The 18,390-nt window shown below is 40.4% G+C and overlaps 3 protein-coding genes across 9 annotated transcripts in view; 2 read left to right on the top strand and 1 right to left on the bottom strand.

Annotated features, from left to right (window-relative positions):
• The window catches only part of LOC119901990 (obscurin-like), a 65,780-nt gene extending 61,051 nt beyond the window's left edge, over positions 1-4,729 (top strand). The window contains 8 exon segments of the mRNA XM_038717809.1: positions 69-246; positions 345-458; positions 621-788; positions 1,601-1,703; positions 1,821-1,950; positions 2,192-2,285; positions 2,466-2,508; positions 3,242-4,729. Coding sequence (XP_038573737.1) covers positions 69-246; positions 345-458; positions 621-788; positions 1,601-1,703; positions 1,821-1,950; positions 2,192-2,285; positions 2,466-2,508; positions 3,242-4,355 — 1,944 coding nt within the window. The 3' untranslated portion in view covers positions 4,356-4,729.
• Positions 4,730-5,594: 865 nt separating this feature from the next.
• guk1a (guanylate kinase 1a) lies at positions 5,595-13,741 on the bottom strand. Of its 7 annotated transcripts, XM_038717817.1 has the most exons (9): positions 12,689-12,794; positions 10,244-10,312; positions 9,465-9,578; positions 8,859-8,900; positions 8,746-8,768; positions 8,533-8,607; positions 8,275-8,359; positions 8,114-8,199; positions 5,595-6,887 (listed from the first exon to the last, which is right to left on the bottom strand). In XM_038717817.1, exons 1-9 carry the CDS (start codon positions 12,720-12,722, stop codon positions 6,849-6,851), a joined length of 567 nt encoding a protein of 188 aa, XP_038573745.1. In that variant the 5' UTR covers positions 12,723-12,794; the 3' UTR covers positions 5,595-6,848. The 7 variants fall into 7 exon arrangements, with proteins under 7 accessions (XP_038573745.1, XP_038573742.1, XP_038573744.1 ...); XM_038717814.1 differs by having other exon boundaries at positions 8,533-8,768; positions 12,689-12,778; XM_038717816.1 differs by lacking the exon at positions 10,244-10,312 and having other exon boundaries at positions 8,533-8,768; positions 12,689-12,832.
• On the top strand, positions 13,287-18,145 carry cunh1orf35 (chromosome unknown C1orf35 homolog). Its single transcript, XM_038717810.1, has 8 exons — positions 13,287-13,414; positions 14,555-14,705; positions 14,794-14,839; positions 14,954-15,036; positions 15,510-15,582; positions 15,779-15,858; positions 16,010-16,132; positions 16,848-18,145. The coding sequence occupies exons 1-8, from the start codon at positions 13,318-13,320 to the stop codon at positions 17,101-17,103; spliced, it is 909 nt and encodes a 302-aa protein (XP_038573738.1). The 5' UTR covers positions 13,287-13,317; the 3' UTR covers positions 17,104-18,145.
• The last annotated feature ends 245 nt before the right edge of the window (positions 18,146-18,390 follow it).

Raw genomic sequence — 18,390 nt, 5'->3', positions numbered from 1 at the left:
ACTTACTGTCTAATCTTTCCTGACCAGCACCCTGAACTGTGTTTTCTGTATTCTTCATCCTGTTGCAGCTGAATAACATTGATGTAAATGAGACAGTTGAGGGTGATGAGCGTGCCTTTGAGATCTGGCATGAACGTGAGGACTCTGTGAGGAAATACACCTTGCAGGCCCGAACTGTTACCATCAAGAACTCGTGGCTGAGAGACCTCAGGGAACTGCAGCAGCGATACAGCATGCCTGCCTGGAGTAAGCAGAACACACACAGTCTAACTTTTTTTCTGTATTGTACTCTTGTTCATCACCACTTTCAAACATAACCTTCCATGATTAATCTCCTTTTACAGGCCCTCCTGACTTTGATGAAATCCTGGCAAACTGCACAGCAGAGCTGGGACAGACTGTTAAGCTGGCCTGCAAAGCCACTGGAGTACCCAAACCTGCAATTACTTGGTACAAGGGTACGTCATTTGCACCACATTTTAAAGGCAGACAGTATATAGACTAATGGTGAGTTATGATGTGTGCCAGTAACTGCTGAGTGACAGACTAACTTCTGTATACAAACAGTAACTGAGGTCACATGTGTTTGATCAGTACATTGGTTTATTTGCTGAATGTAGATGGACGTACTGTGGAGGCAGATCCTCATCACATCATCATTGAGGACCCTGATGGTTCCTGCACACTGATCTTGGATAACATGACAGCGGATGATTCTGGCCAGTACATGTGCTTTGCCACAAGCCCAGCTGGCAGTGCCAGCACACTCGGCAAGATCACTGTTCAGGGTAAGTGGCATATAGAGTCCTAAAATACCTGAATATTTAATTTATATTTAAAAAGTTTTTGGAATTCAGTAATAGATTTTTGTGAAGCATTTATTATGTTAACAATTTAGCTTTTTCAGAGATCGCTACAGCACAGTATTTAGTATTTTTACTATGCTCATAAACCTCTATAGTATTTAAACCAGACTGTATACAAAGGTGGACAACACATCTCCCCTACCTCCAACTATACAAAATGAGGCCAAAATATCCAGGACACCCTTTCTTGCGCTTGCGTGATAGGGGTTGGAGCTGCCATATCAAGGTCCCGCCCATACACCCTGCCCACTCAATTGCGAGCAGGGCTCAGCTGTCAATCATGATGTGAAATCCCCTTTTTTATATATTGATCATACATCACTTTCTGAGTCTAGGTTCTGCTTAAGGTTTCTACCCGTTAAAAGGGAGTTTTTCCTTGCCACTGTTGTCTAGTGCTTGCTCATGGTTGGAACTGTTGCGTCTCTGTAAATAATACTACAAACAGTATGGTTAAAAGTAAAGTTATGAATTGGCTCTAAAATGTAATTGAAGCATGATAAAAACTTTCTAAAATGACAGAAACCATCTTTAGAACACATTTAATGTACTTGGATTTGATGTGTCAGTTTTGCCCATGTCCTATTCACTTACATCAGGGAACAATATTGCAGCCAGCCACCAGGGGGCGACCAGGATGTTTTGCTTTAACTTTTGGGGAGCTGTCATGCCATCCATCTTTATATATATCAGTGTATGGTTTAAACATGTATAATATTTTGACATATTTCTTGAAGTGCCTCCTCGTTTTGTGAATAAAATGAGGAATGCTACGTTTGTCGCCGGTGAGGACGCTCAGTTCACCTGTGTCATGCAGAGTGCCCCAAGCCCCAAGATCAGGTATGCATACGTTAATGAAATTTGTAGAACACTGTGATTAAATTCAAGAGTTCCTTTGAAACTTCTTTTGCCCTGTGCTGTGCATTAACTCGGGCTGTTTCCCTGTTTTTGGTGAAGGTGGTTCAAAGATAGCAGGCTGCTGACTGACCAGGAAAAGTATCAGACCTACAGCGAGCTCCGTAGTGGTGTTCTGGTCTTAGTAATAAAGAACCTGACAGAGAGAGACCTGGGACACTATGAGTGTGAGGTTGGTCAACAATAAAAGATCATACTTTAATCACAACTTTATCATAGTGTTATTTAAACTAATATGTCGAGGAGGGAAAACATAAACACTGCTTGTGTGTATAAATTCTGTGCAGAATAACCAATCAATCACTTTAATTCAGCTTTATGATTGTGTTTGCATCCAAGAGCTGACTCTAAGTCAATCAGTTAACAACAAGTCATCTTTAGGACTCTAAAAATATATTCCCTGCTTTTGCCAGTTGTCCAACCGTCTGGGCAGTGCCAAGTGTGCTGCGGATTTAGTTCCACCCTCTGCTTTGGCTCGCACTGGTGAGCAGGCCATCACTATTGAAGGTAGGAACACTGACTTTGTCCTTACAAAAGGAGACTCTATAATAATAATGTGCACTTTTTTCCATAATAATAATGTTATTCATGCAGATTTAAATATACATTTAAAGATGCATCTCATACTCTAGATGTAAGAGTCTTATTTGGTTTATTAAATCTCCTTCATTCTGCTTCCCCCTGTAGTTACTGAGCAGGAGACTAGAATACCAAAGAAAACCATCATCATGTAAGTGTGAACTGGCTAAAATTATCCTTGTGTTTCCTGGTTGGACATCAGATCATTTTGTAGACAATTCCTCTGTGCATTTCATGTCTTCATAACTTCAGCAAGAAATGTTACCTAGACTATTAAAAAAATGCTTCATATCTAACTGATCCTTTGTCAACATCAAGAATCTTCAAGGGTATTTGTTTCAGGACCCTCTGCAGTTGCTGGCTTTGTCAGACATATGCACTGAATGTTGTATTTTTGGCCTTGCTGTGTAGATATTGCATTGCTAAAATGGCAATTTTTTGTATGTGTGTGCTTCTCTCTGTTGCCCATGTATGAATTGTTGGGAACTACTTAAAGCCCGAGTGCAAAGGATTCTATCACAAGGATGATGAAAGGATGGGCTGTCCTCACCAGGGTGCTGTCATCTTTAACCGCCAACTTTATTACTTCAGCTGCTCACTCAGCATTTATATTTGAGTCCAACACTTCTTCCTGTACCGACACACAGCATGCAGTGCAGCAAGCTTATGGTGGGAAGCGCTGACTTGATGTCAAACTTTCCTGTCTAGTTTTTGAGGAGTCAGCTTTTCCTATTTAGTTACATAGCCCTGTGTCATTTGTACTGGCTCATAAGCGGCGGTGTACGCCCACCAGCTTTAATCAACAGAGTGAAAACTGCATGCAGCCTGGCATTTTGTACAGAAAGTCTCTAATAATGTCTGTTGTATTTTTCTCTTCATGCCAGTGAGGAGACTATAACCACTGTGGTGAAGAACCCACGTATGAGGAGGCACAGGTCCCCTGGCCTGACTGTTGTTGGAGCCCACCGCTCGGAGACCTCCACCCCAGAGCCCCCTGCAGCCAGGCCGAGGAGGATGCCCACTTCAAGAAAGACCACCATCCCAACCCTCTACGTCACTGAACCCGACCGTGCTGAAGCCAGAGCAATGGAGAGCAAACCCAGTTGGGTTGAGGTAGAGGAGGTCATCGAGTATAAGGTCAATAAATCCCCCAGGCTGCCCAGGAGGAGAGGCATCTCACCTGCAGGGTCTGATCGTGCAGCCACTCCCTCCAGACCCAAAAGGTCTCCACCAGAAAACCCAAACGCTAACAATTCCAACAACAAGCTGGTGGAGCAGGCCTTGCAGGGAGAGGTCAGCAGCCAGCCGCCGTCCTGGGATGAAGAGGAGAGTAATGTTACTTCTGACTCTGTCTCTGGAATCACCGGAGAGCCACATGAGCTCTCATCTGTCCTTACGGGAGCTGGAGAGGACAGCGATGACCTGGATGATCAACAAACTGTCATCTTTGAACCTGATGATGAAGATGATGATCGTAACTCATTCGGACTGCCAGAGCCTCAGATTCTGACCCAAGGAGCCCGAGTCCTGAACCTCGAAGACTTGGAGGACTACGTCCCAGAAGAAGGAGAGACCTATGGCTCCTCCAGCATGCACAACCTTGCTGCAGAAAAGCCCTGTGAGATCTCAGTGCTCCAGAGGGAGATCGGCGGATCCACAGTGGGACAGCCGGTGCTCCTCAACGTGGGACGGCCCGTAGTGGTCCCAAGGCAGAGGAGTGGCTTCTTCGGTCGCTTCAGGGATCATCTCTCCAGCAGCCTTTTCTCATCTGCTGTCCCCCAAGCCAGCGGAGCCCGGTCCAGGACGGAGAGGCACGTGCCCATCCAAGTGAGCCACGCAAAGCTGGAAGTGAAGCCTTCATACTGCTCAGAGGTGCAGAGAGTTGAGGGTGGGCAACAGAGCTTTAAAACCAAAGTGTCAACGCAGACCTACGGCTACACATCAGTGGGCAACCCAGTCACTCTTCAAATCAGTGATAACCTTTATCAGAACCAGTAGTAGCAATTTGGTACCATAAACCATCTTAGTCTTAAATGGGGACATTTCTACTTACATGATGCATAAGACATATCCTAACCTGAAGTATATTTGCTGCATTTGACAAACCATTCCATTTTGAAGCTGCCCATCAGAAAACAGGCTCTGAGTCTTTTTCTTGCCAAGTGGTTAGAGTCAGATGGTCTCTTTAGACGAGGCGAGTTGGAAAATGTAGTTATAACTATGTCACTGTAAGTCAGTCCCAAACAGTGGACAGAAACCAAGAAATTAAGGTTTGACATTTTACTGATGAACAATTTCAACGACTGTTATTGAGTTGGGAAAAAAAAGGAACACATTTAAAAAAAAAAAAAAAAAAAAATCATGTTTCCTTCACACAATCAGGAACCTTGACCCATCAATATTAACTCATCCAGGCAGACTCTTGCTATATACATAAACAAATAGGTATATAGTATATTTAGATATATATTTTTTCGGTTTTACTTTTGTACCTTTTAAGAAATTATGCCTTTTGCAGTGCCTTGGATTTCTGGAGCAGCAAATGTTGGAGCTAATGACTAGTCATGAGGTCATGTCTACATGTTTCTACTTCAGTATTGCTATACATTTATTTAAATATGCAACACTGATTATGTAAATTCATTTTACATAACAGAACTTTGGTGACCGTTGTGGTACATGGGCTGTTGTCGAGTTTAATCAAAGCTGTGTGGTCAAATTATAGTCAGTTTGGCAAAATCAAACAGAAGTTCTCTACTACTTTGGTTGTTTGTGAACGATTTATTGGTTTGCAGCTTATGACACTTCTCCGAGCAAATCATTTGGTCGGTGAACTGACAACCTGTTTCACATCTGATCTGTGTTTGACTGCATTTACGTAATTTATTATTGCAAAACATGTTTCTGCCATTGTGAACTGAATGATATACTCTGCTTTTTAGACATTTTGTGTATGTTAATGCAGTGCAATTTCCTGTGAATACACAGGATATCACAGAGACATTGATATGCAAGTAATAGATATTTAGAGGAGTGACTGCATGTATTTGCTTTTCCAAAGCATAGGTGTTCATCTGGAGCAACCAGATCTGTAATTTCATATTTGATGTTTGTGCAAAGTACTTGAGCTCACAGAATTTACTACCTTCTCAATCCAATTTAAAAAGTGACTAGAATACAGTAACTGGCCTCTTAAAGATTTGTGGTTGTGTTGTTTTTAAAAGGTATTTTAGTTAGTTACAAGGATCATGTTATTTATTAACATTTAGGCATTAACAGATTGTAATTGCTTGTACTGTACATGTGTAGTTAGGGGAAAGATGTTTGAGTACTCTGTGTTTAATCTGAATTAAATAAATGTACTGCAAATAATAACTATGGCCAGTTTCTTTCACAGTTGTTATTTATAGCACACATACAAATAATTCTTTCAGTATTTTAGTGTAACTTATTAAGTTTTAACAGACAGTGTTCCTGCTGGACGTTTAATGGACTTCATTTTTTTCACAACATGCACATTATTAACAGAGCTGGTTAAGTGTTAATGGAAAGCCAGAGAACTGCATGCATCTCAGAGAGTATGATGTAACATTTAATTACTGTATAAGTGGACACTTTAAAATTAAAAAAAACTTGACTGTTATGGAGAAAAAAATAAACAAATTACAGATGAGTCATAAATATTCTCGGTTTTCAAGTAAAAGGAGATTTGTATGCTTGATTCTAAGCAATGTAATATAAAAACATGCCAAAACTTTAATTGTCCTGTAATGTTAAAACCCCCTCCTTTAGCTAGGAATCAAAACAGTCCACTGAATGTCATTTTACTGGACAAGTTAAGCTAAAAAATGATAGTTACACAATATAAAAGTATTACAAATTTAAAACTAAAAGTAAAATTGTTCTGTTATAAAAAAAAATAAAAAAGCTATATTATAATTTTCTACCTCTACCAACTAGAGCACATATGGTTAACCAGCAGACCACACTTTAATGGAGTTAGCACAGGGTCCTGACATCAAACTCTCACTGTCTGTGTCTCCAGTACATTTCAATGGGTCTGTTTCCCCATCAACACAGTGCGACTGGCAGCACAAAAAACTCTCAAGTTATAAGAGTAGCATAACTCACAACACGATACCCAGAAACTCTTTCAAACCCTTAAAATACTCTCTGTTTAGTCCAGGTTGGTGGGGAGGATATAACATTGCTGGAAGTGGTATCTGTGTTTAGTAAACCCAACAGAACATCAAGTAAGCATTATTGGAGTATTTTTTCTTCATACAAATCAAAATAAAAACATGGAAAGCACTTCCCGATAGTTAAAAAAATGTTCCACTTTACATTATGTAATATATAATTCGGTAAACCCTACTGTACGTATTCATAGACCACCATCTGAGGGAATGTTCACGACTGGAATGGAGGTCTGTGGTTTTGTGAGGAGTGGCTGGATGGGACCAAACAAACGAGGCAGACTGCTGCTGTGTCTTACGAAGACATGTTGACTTTCTTGACCTTAGTAATTTCCTAGAGAAGGAAAAGAAATATTTTTTTATGCTCCCAATACGAGTAGGTCATGTTGGGCAGGAAATACAAACAAATCTACAACAATGGACTAAGAAATTCAAAGCCAGATGGCACAGTTGAATTTGCCTTTTGCAAGATTCTCGTGTCAGTTGCTTTGAAGACAACTTCGTGTATATCTGTGACATGCTAAAATGAAGTGAAGCTAAGCCCCGCCACTCCTAAATACTGTTGCTATGCCTGTCATGCTTTTCCCTTGCATACCACATATGCAATTTATAATAAGGGGGGCAGATCAACCCCTAAATGTACATGAAATTTTGAGCCAGTTGGTACTTGATTTCAGACAGAAGTGGACAAAAGCAGTCCTCTCACTTTTAGTGGGGGACTGTCAATTTTATCAGCTGTAGCTAACTAAGCTAGTAAATTAAGCAAAAGTTAGCTACATGAGTTGTTTGAAAATCCTTAATGTACTAGTTGTGCTAAAGTTACATGCCTCGGGCAAAGAATTATCCTCATCCTCATTGACAATTCATGAAGGGGACATGGAAATAAAGAAACAGCAATGTTCTTGTATTGCCATGTAGAGCTAGTTAGCCAAAATATAAGATCATACTATTAGCTAACATAATCCTGTTTGGATTCTTACATTCTTGGACAGTCAAGACAGAAATTAGATATAATCTTTATTGTTAGTATTTACAGTTTTAACGTTCCATGAGAAAAGGATTTTAGGATGAGGCCTCACCAGTGTGTAAGGCAAACGTAGCGTTAATGTTTGGCTAGTATAAAGTCCACCGAATCCAAGAAAGAAGAGGACAATGTAAACTTATATATAGACTGTGGTAAACTCTGGTACATTATCATGCACGTGCTTGTTGTGAGTGGGGCACTTTCTAATATAACCTATAACCCCACAAAATAATGTAGTTAGCTAATAATATGGTAACTCTTGACCGCTTGGAAGTAACACTGCGTTACTCCTGTAGGTAGTAAGCAAATTAGCCAGACAGGCTAACATGTCAAGCTTACATTAGAGCAGATAAACATTATGTTTATTCAATGCCTTACACTTTTGCTCTTTTGTTTGGTGGCTTTGGTAAGGCTAAATAAAATTAAAAAAGACACAACTCTCCAAACTCTTTAAATCACCCATGGACACAAAACAGTGTTTTAATGTGTGTTGATTATCTAAAGTCAAGGACTGTGTTCTACATGAGTTAACTCACCTCCAGAAGGGCATTTTTTAACTGCCCATAAGCATCTTCCAAATTATCATTGACGATTACGGCATCAAATACACCAGGTTCTTTACCTAGAAGGAGATATACTTATGTTCAAAGTTGTGTTTATGTGGTTAAATTTTTTCAAACAAATAATAAATACTCACTAAACTGCATGTCCACCATGGCTGCACGTAAACGCTTCTGGAGGTTCTCCTCTGACTCGGTTTTTCTGTCTCTTAAACGTTTTTCCTAAAAGAATACAAATCCACAAAATGCTTTGATGTAAAGAAAGTTTTCAGAAATATTCTGAGCGTCCAAAGCCTGTACGACACCCAGGATCTTCTCTCTCACGGGAAAATAGGAACCTCCAGACGTGTGTGCATGGCATCAATTAAATGAAGTGCATTTCCTTCTTTGCTTACCAGGACAGCCATGGAGGGTGGCTGGATAGAGATGTAGATTGGATTGAGGTCCGTCGTTTTGATGTTCCTCACACCCTGCATGTCAATGTCAAGTATACAGATGAGGTTCTTTGCCTGGACGTCTTGCACAGCAGCTTTACTCGTCCCATACATGTTCCCAGAAAACTCTGCATTCTCAATGAAATCGCCTTTGTCAATACCCATTTGCATCACCTCACGTGTGACATAATGGTAATCTGAAAGGAGACATAGGGAATACAGATAAAGAAAGCTACAAAGGTGATTTACTGTAACAGTGCTCGTGAAAGAAGAGGAACAAGCAGTACCTTTGCCATTCTCTTCTCCAGGTCGAGGATTTCTTGTTGTATCTGCAGATTGATAAGACATTTAAACAATTATTAAAATATTTGCAGAATAATTTTCTGTCAGTGGACTCATCGATCAATTGACTAATCATCGCAGCAAAAAAAGAATATGGGTCCAGCTTCAGTGGGTTTTTTTTCCAAACAAAACACAGAAAATCTTACCTCTAACCCCTAACATGCACTTCCTGTGCCCTTCTTCTTCTATCCCCTTACAATTATCTTGCATTGATTGCACTTTTTTAACTTTTACTTCTTTCCCTAGGTATTTACCCCATTGATGCCATACATGCTATTAGCTATTACTAGTGTTTATTGCTGCCCTTACTAGTATGTGTTGTCAGTTGTTGATGCTCTGTTAATGCTTGTATGCTGTTCCTCAAATGTAAGTCACTTTGGATAAAAGCGTCTGCCAAATAAGTTTAATGTAATGTAAATTTAGTTGCTGCCCTATTTGAATATAAAACTGCTTTTGCTTGTATGTGTGATATTAAGGACACATGTAAAACATCCACATCTCCATCCAACAAAATTAATGAAAAATGCTTTGTTGTAGAGTGGCGCGCTTACGGGAGACGCTAAAGCCAAAGACACTGTCATATTCTTTCATGAGCTTCTTCAGCAGAGTGCTCTTCCCTGCCCCGGACGGGCCGCTAAGAACCACGGGCCTGGGTCCAGCCATAGCTAAAGGAGAGGTGGAGAGGAGAGTTCAGTACTGGAAACAAGTGGGATGAAACAAATCCACTGAAATCTTATGGCACGAGCTGTTATAGAACCAAACCTGTCTGTGCCCAAACAAAGGGCTTTAAAAAGAAAAGACCTTTCTCAACATTACAGAGGGTTAACATATTTAGGCAAGCTTCACTCTGGTGGGATAAACATGATAAAAATGATAAGACGGAGGTTCCTCAAAGGCGAACCAAATGAAACTAAAAACAAAAACAACCCCCCCCCCCCTCCCCCACAACAACAGAGGCAATCAACTGGTTGCCAAGCCATGAGGTTACTGTGGTGCTGTCGAGGAGCAATTACTCACTAATTGGGGAGCCCTACTCCGCTTGGGAGAAAAACAGAGCAGCTAACAAGAAAAATTGCTTTTAATATAGATAAGGGCTCATATTCAAGTAAACGACAACTTAAAACTCTCTTTATCTAGTCAATGCAGCCATCCAATCACTGACAAACCTATAAGCACAGTACTTGTATTATACATCTTTGTAGACTAGTGACTTCAAAATCTTACATTCCCTGTGCGGTGATATTCAACACAATGTTTCATTCATTACCAACATTTTTAGGTGAGCTACTCAAGTAAAGAACAATGTAATGCCTGTAGTGTTCCTCCTTACCTTTCCTCTGTACACACAGAGCTCGAGCAGACAGGAAATTCAAGTGAACATGGAGGGTGTGATTGTGTGCTGGTAGATTGTGAACAAGTACAGATGGGAGGAGGGGAGGAAAAAACAGGGCATGGCCAGGTTTACACCCCAGTAGATTTTGTTGTCCAAGACAAATTTAAAATGTTGAATAGAAGGCTAAGACAACCCTCCTTTCTCCTAAGTAATTACTAGTGTGATCTCTTCTATGGGTGAAGAAAAAGTATTTGGCTGTCCAATTGAGTTTAAAGAAGTCAAAAGCTAATCATAATCAATCATTATTGGTTACAGGCCTATTACTCACATCAATGTCAGGTATAAGACAGGTTTGCAATTAGTCCAAAAATGAGATATTCCATATGACAATAAGGGTATCTACCAAATTAAAATTTATGTACACATGCATCTTATCCTAATCCATCTTTAAAAACAAAAGTTAATTTTGCTGGACTTTGGCAAGCCTCTAAGATCTATTCACAGCATTATGAGCCTGCTTGTTCTCCAGGCAAACTAGATGCAGCAAGCTTGTCTTTGCAGGTGCAAATGACAAGAGGCATTCTCCATTGCCTCTTGAATGTTTCCAGTAAACAGCCACATGGTTCATTAAAAGGTGCACGAGTCCCTTTTTCATAAGCAAGTGAAGATGCCTCAGCATTTTTTCGGTATTCATTCGGTTTTAACTCCTAAAAACCATCCATCACAGGATTTTCAAAAGTAATCAATGATTCTATTTGGGCAATGTGGATCGGCTCCGTTACCATACGTAAACACAAGCTTTTGAGTGAAAAATCTAATTTCCTAATGTTTCCTATATTTGTATCAATATTTTTGCTCTGCTGCTGCCAGTCAGACCAAATATGCTATTTTAATTTATAACTTTAACCAACAGAGGGTCATTTATCACAAGTTCAGACATTTTAGAGACAACAAATGATTACAAATAAACAGATAACCTTATACGCAGAACAGCTGTTCGTTACAGCCCCAGTGTGAAACTGGCACTGAACTGCGAGACAGGAAATGAAAGACACGAGAGTTTTCAGTCAGCATGGGCCGACCCATGTGCAGTAAACCTCATGTGATTGACATTTGCTTGGAACAAAATTTAAATCATGTGAAATCTATCAGGTCTCTGCTCATGTGTTCAGTCTGATAGCTGAAACAGTAAGTTGATTAACCAATTAGTGCTTCTCAAATGTGATCATTAAATGCCTGTCTTTGTCTTATATGAGCATACTGAATATCTTTGGGTTTTGAACTGTTGTCTGGACAAAATACGCACTTTTTGAATCAAAAAAGCAGTTTACTGACTAATCACTAATGAAAATAATTGTTTGTTGCCGCCCTAGAAAGAGCAACATGCAGTATTTGTCCAGAGAGCAGTGTTGTTGGTTGTTGATCTTAATTCCAGCATGTTTTCTGTGAATCCAAACATAGCACACAGAAACTGCAATACAGCACTTTCCATGTTTCAATATTATAGTGAGTGTTTATAATCCTATGCCAGAATTATCTAACAGATAAAAAAAAGTAAACTATGACTCACTGTTAGGTGCCAAAAAATGTGACTTGCTTGGATAGGCTGAATTAATGTTTTAAGGATGATCAACACAAACTAGGGAAGCATTTCCTAAAGAAAATGTGTGAGATTGCTTTCTGCATTGATACTGACAAGTAGGATTTTTGGATAACTTTACAGTCATACATAAACGAATTGAAGTACTGGCTGACTTAAAGACACAGGAGAGAATGGGGGATTTAAAAGGCCTCAGGATTAGGCCTTAATACAGTATGGCATCAGAATTAGAAGGAGCTTTATTGCCAAGTAGTGTTTTACACATACGAGGAATTTGCTGTGGTGATAAGGTGCTACACGTAGACAAAGATACAGTCAACATAAATAAATATAGAAATATATAAATATGGAATAGAAGAACAACGTTGCAGATATTTACATGTGCACATATACATGAGCGCATATACACATGGGCATGTATAACAGAGAGTATGACCTTTATATGCAATGGCTGATAAACACATACAACAGATGTCTACGGGACTGTTACAAAACACTTATCACCGATTGCTCCTATCTACAGGTAATAATGCACCATTCTTGATGACATTACATTTGTTGCACAGAAATCACACTAACAACCAGGCAAGTATGCAAGACAGCATTGCTGTGCAGCAGCAAGCACACCAACGATTAAATTTAAGGTAACGTTGCATCATCTTAACTTAATCCTGCTCAGTGAACACACAACAATCACACTCCCCTGCAACAACGTAGTAGAAACAACCTGACTTCTATCACACTGAAAGACAATGGCACTACTATGAATGGCACTATTAGCTAGAGTTAAATGGCAGATCATTCAAATATAACAGGAGAGAGACAAATGACTTCCTTCCTACCTGAAAATAGCCTGGAAAAATATCTCATGTACATCGGGAGGTTACGTTAGTCCAAGACTTTGGGCCCGTCTCAGGAGAATTTCCTCCCTCCTCTGCTCTGTGTCTTTGCTGTCACAGCCATTGGGAAAAAAATTTGCAGCCTACGTCATCACTGCGGGCCAAAACATCACCACGTTACGTTCGCGAGCGTCGAGAATGCGCGCGACAAAAGCACAGAAGTTTTTATTAACATTAGCCCAAGAAGAAAAGCACCTATTTTAAATATATGTATGTAACTGACTGGTAGCTGTAGTTTCTCCTTTAAAGGGGGGACACATATGCGCACGGACACGACACTCATAGCTTTGGTTTGTAGGCCGCAGAGTAACTTAATGTTAAGAGCTGGAAACTGCTTTACCCAACAGAGACAGAATTAGTTACCGGATACCTTTCAGTGTCCAAAATACTACCACCAGGAAACATTTTTTTCCAGTCAACACAGCGAGGTTAACCGGTTAAACTTACCGCAGAACTCCCCGGATGATTGGATGCGGAAGGCCGCGCTGCTCGTGTGCTAATGCGGCTAAAGTCAGTGGGTTAAGCTAACAGCACACACGCTTTTCTCCAAGTCCTCAAAGGATCGGACTAAAATGTTTGGTTCCTCGAGATCTGGAGGGGTCCGAGGGGGCCAGGACCAGTTCAACTGGGATGACGTAAAAGGCGATAAACACAGAGAAAATTATCTCGGTAAGTTTGAAAAACCCTGTCAGTCAAGTCCGCTATCAGCGCTAAGCAGACACATTGCTAATAGCTGTCTGCTAACTCGAAACCAACAGAGCAGGACTTTTAAAATCACAGCCAGACGCCATGGCTTCAGTACGCTACCTGCTGCTTTTTCATACCTTTTGTTGTAGAGTCCTTCATTACACAGTGTCCGGGCTGGGGTACTGTCTCGATTTTAGTCTTGTTTGTAGTCCACAAACTGCAGGTCCTGGCTTTCTTTGCTGTTGCTGAGCAGACACACGTAACGTTAGCCACTCCGCTGTACACAGGTCAGCATGCCAAACAAGAACTACGTAGCACCCACCACAGCTGTGGCATTAAAGGATAAATACAATTACCCAACAACTGCTTTGGGGACATGAACTCGCGTAAAAAACCCATTATATTTATATATCATAAAGCTTATTGTCACCACATATACTGTCTTGTCAGCAGCAGCAGAGTTTTTATTTTGTTTTAAAGTATGGTGACTGGGGAAGAGGATGTGACCCAAAAGTTGCATTCCCGAAAGTGAAATATCACTGCCAAATGTCTATGAGTTTAGATGGTCAAGTCAGTATCTACAAATGCCAATATCATTATAGATTAGTCAAGCAAAAATGCCACATATTTGTTGTGAGACTTTGTTGAATCTTTGGTGATGCGCACAAAAGGATAAACCACAGAATCCAGAAAATAACTGGCAGAGTAATTGATAATGAATATGATTGTTTGCTGCAGCCCTCCTACATCATCATAAGCTTCAAGATTCAAAATGACTGACTCCATCAGGTGACCTCCTTTGAAGTTGCTCCATTGACCCATGACAGATTGTATGCTCATTGTGTTTTTGTTTGGAGTACTACATCCATGAGTTTTAATTGAATGTAGGGCTTATAATCTGAATCAGAAAATGTCCATCGATATGTGCTGTTAAAATCTACACACCTTAAGGCCTATTATAATCCCCATGGATGCAACATAGCATTTTACAATTTGCACCTTTATACTCACTCCAGTGTCCGTCTCTACATTAAAAGTAAAACTAGCTGTACAATACAGTTGAAATAACAGGTACAACACACTCTTTCTCATCCGCTCTCAATTCTTCTGTCTTGTTCCCAGGGAACTCTTTGATGGCACCAGTAGGACGATGGCAGAAAGGCAAAGATCTGACATGGTATGCAAGAGACAAAAAAGGCAGCGCAGCTTTGTCCAAAGAGGAAGAACTTGCGGCCGTCAAGGCTGCAGAGCATGAGGCACTGATGGCTGCCCTGTACGTATAACTTTCTATAAAAGAAATGGTTGACAAACGCAGGTGTGGGCCAGCAAATCAATTTTTCTCTTTTCTATTCTCCATCTAGAGGACACAAGAATATAAAGAGGCAACCAACAGGCCTGACCAAAGAGGTATGTCACTTTGTTTGGTCTTGCTTTCACTCAAAAGCTTGTGAACATCTTTAAAAAGAAGCTGCCGTTGTTAAAAAGGTTGAATGATGTGAATTTTCCCAATTTTGATACCAGGACCTTGCGGATGTTTGCAGAAGGGAAGAAGTTGATGGTGAAGAGAGAAATGTAGACCGTGTCTCAGGATTGGGAAGCTCCAGGTGTTTTTTGTTTTTTTTTCCTCTTTCTTAAGAACACTGTCAACTTTGGGATAAAACAACTTAATACACAAAGCAACCATATAAAATGAATCAGTAAAAGGGACGGTATGTGTGGGAAAGGAAAACGCGCAATGGAATGGAAAAATAAATAACCATGTTCTGATTAAACATATAATTTATTCATGAGAATATGCGGAAATCAAAATGGAAAATCACAATCATAAATCGCTAAATGCTTACATTAACAATTATTTAAAAGTATTCACCTATAATAATGTCAGAAGTATTTGTGAGCATTTGGATATCATATTTGGATATCCTTTTAAATGCAGCATTTTTGAGTGTTTTGGTTCATTAAGATCCTACTTTTTAGTAAAATGTTCCTCTTGACATTTAGGTGGTGTTAAGAGCCTTTCATCTTAATGCACGGTTACTGTAAAGTGTGTTTTATTAATGAGTGTTTACATCTATAGCGCAGGGTCAAGAAAAATGGTGCTCTCCCAGAAGGAAAAGGAGGCAGCGAAAATAGGCTTGCCAGTTTTTACAGTAAGTTTTCTCTTCTCCTTGCTGACAAATTCCACTGAAGATGCAGGTGTTTATAATGGGAGTGCAAAGCAGTTTGATGGATGGAAAACCGGGCCTTTTGAATATCTTTTGCGATGGTGAAGAGACTTTTAAGAGTTGAGTTTATTTATTTGGTCTACAACTCGATGTAGTTATTAAAGAAATGCTTTCTTTGCAGCACCACAAAACAGCGGTTGGTCCAGATACCTCAACAACAAAGGACACTCAAAGTGTGGAAAAAGGGGATGTGGAACAACGGTGTGTTGCATTATCTGTTACCAACTTTGATAACTTTTTGAACACCCATGATATTTCACACACAAAAACATAAAACCTCGTCTCCAGTTTCGTGTGTTTACTTCAGTAATAATTATCTCTGCTGCTTTTCTTTTTTTTTTTAACTCCATAGGCATGAGAGCAAAAAGAAAAAGAAAGAAAAGAAGAGCAAAAAGGAGAAAAAGAAGAAGGAAAAAAAGAAGAAAAGGCATAGAAGAGACTCATCCTCCTCAGGTTCAGATGACAACAGAAAGAGGTTGGTTCATTTCTCCATATAGATCGTATGGTCATTAGCTGTGTTGCCCGAGGGTGGCCAGAATAACAGGAACCCTACAAAGCATGGCTTAAAACCCCATGTTACCATGTATTTAGAAGAACACCTCTATCTCCCAACCAAATAAAATGATTGCAGGCTTCATAAAGGTTGCATTAATAATTGTAGTTGTCTTGTCTTTTATTAAAGTATATTGCACATTTGTTCATTTTACTGTGTCCACCTCCTGTATTCTGGCCAAAATTGCAAACTTACAGATTTGCTATGTCAGCACTAGAGGGCACCAAGTCACTGTCCTACACACAGCATCTTGAAGCATAACCTGCTTAATTTGGGGTGCATGTAACATACTCAGATATATCCTGTAAATCAGGTGTCTAAGACGAGGAGGGGGGATGATGGTGGCACATACCAGATTGAATAATGTAATATATATATATATATATATATATATATATATATATATATATAAATATTATGGTACAGAATTCATGATCATGTTGTTAATCATACAATAATTATAGAGATTTATCCACACAATGGCCAGTTGCATTGACTTACACAAAGTCATGGGGTGTTTTCTGTGAATGTCACTATAAAGCTCATCTGGAAGCTTCTTTTTTTCCCCAGCCTCACAACATCTTACTTGATCCACCACAAACTAATCATGTATTGTTTGTTTCCTTTTACTCTTCAGGCAGAGAAAGGACCACCATCATCATAATCCATCATACCATAGTCAGAGCGGAGCCAGACCCCATGACAGCCATTCAAGGGGGGGAGCAAAGGCCGAGCGACAGCCCTCCTTCCCCCATCAGCGACAGCAGTGGCATGACACAGACTCCTCTGATGGGGGGTCCCCTGTCCCCCGTAACCCTGTCAGCCACAAGACAGCCCCTGCTGGTGCCACACAAAGTCACAGGCGGCGCCACGACACAGACTCGGACGACTGATGCCCCGCCCCCCCCCTTCAAAGAAGCCTAACGTAGACAGAGCGCTCTACAGCAGCTTGACTGGACCTGAAGACCTCATTTACCCTGAACAGCCAAACGGACTGTGGAAGGAGACTGGTCAATGTGTGTGACTAACAGGCTTTGGCCTTGCATTTTAACTTCCAGTTGGTCATAGGGCACTGGTGTCTTTTCTGTTTTGGAACAAGTTAGTAACACATTTTGCGTGATTAAACCAAAAAAGCAAACACAATATTTTATTCCTATGTCTAGCCCTGGTGGCTGTTACGCTTCAGGAAAAAGCATTAGAAAATGAACCCGGAACATGGTTGCTGTTAGCAGAGAAAACATATATGCATTATTTCTTGTGTGCTGTAAGATTTTTCCTGGAACTACTTACCTGATACTCTTGAGTACATTAGCTTAAGTTAAAGGTTTAAAAAATGATCATTCTTTATCTAAACATTTCTATTTTAAGGTATCTTACGTCTTGCAGTTTTTCAGCAAAGTTGAAACTTTTGAAGGTTGTGGCAAGATGTGTCATCAGAACAGTAAATTAAACATCAGCATTAGAGAAAATGTCTTTATTTAAATATAGAAAATTGAAGCCATAACGTGCAGAAATTAAGCATACATTTGTTCCAAGGTGCTCCTTGACACCTTTTTCGTCATTGCACATCTCCATCCCACTGTGCCTCTTGCACTACTCGGCAGCTTCCATCCTTCTTTTCTTAATGACGCCAGCGCTCCTTAATCCCTCACCGTTCTAGGTTTGGCTCCCTGACTGGCGCGATACCATTGGAATGCTCTCCACTGGTCGTAATAGAGTGTAGTGTTTGCATTTGCCTTGAATTGGTCTGAAAGAGGGTATTCTGCTGGATGGGACTTGGGGGGTGCACTAAAAAAGAGCAAGGCATTCATAAAGAAGAGTGCAAAAAACCAGGCTGGCCCTTTTTATATGACAGAGTACCGTTAGACTGCCACACACAAACCAAGCTGATGGAGCAGCAGGAGAGGAGGCCACACAAAGCAGCCCTATGAGAGACCCCGAGACTCGAACTCCCTCCCCTTCCACCACCACCATACTCTCCTGCCATGTTTTATAGGCTTGGCTGCGTTAACCATAGCAGCCTAATCAACCTGCAAGAATGCTGTCCTGGATTGCCACCCCTCCACTATGTGAAACAGGGTGTGATCTCCACATTACTACTTTAACCCAAACATTGGGTGGTTTACACCACCTTGGGGCATCACATTTCTCCATAGGTCAAAGGGTGACCGCTGCAACAG

Source organism: Micropterus salmoides, unplaced genomic scaffold (genome assembly GCF_014851395.1).
Source record: "Micropterus salmoides isolate LMB-PRFRI ecotype aquatic unplaced genomic scaffold, ASM1485139v1 Ms_hic_scaffold_14, whole genome shotgun sequence".
NCBI lineage: Eukaryota > Metazoa > Chordata > Actinopteri > Centrarchiformes > Centrarchidae > Micropterus > Micropterus salmoides.
This window is presented reverse-complemented; position numbering and strand designations above follow the sequence as displayed.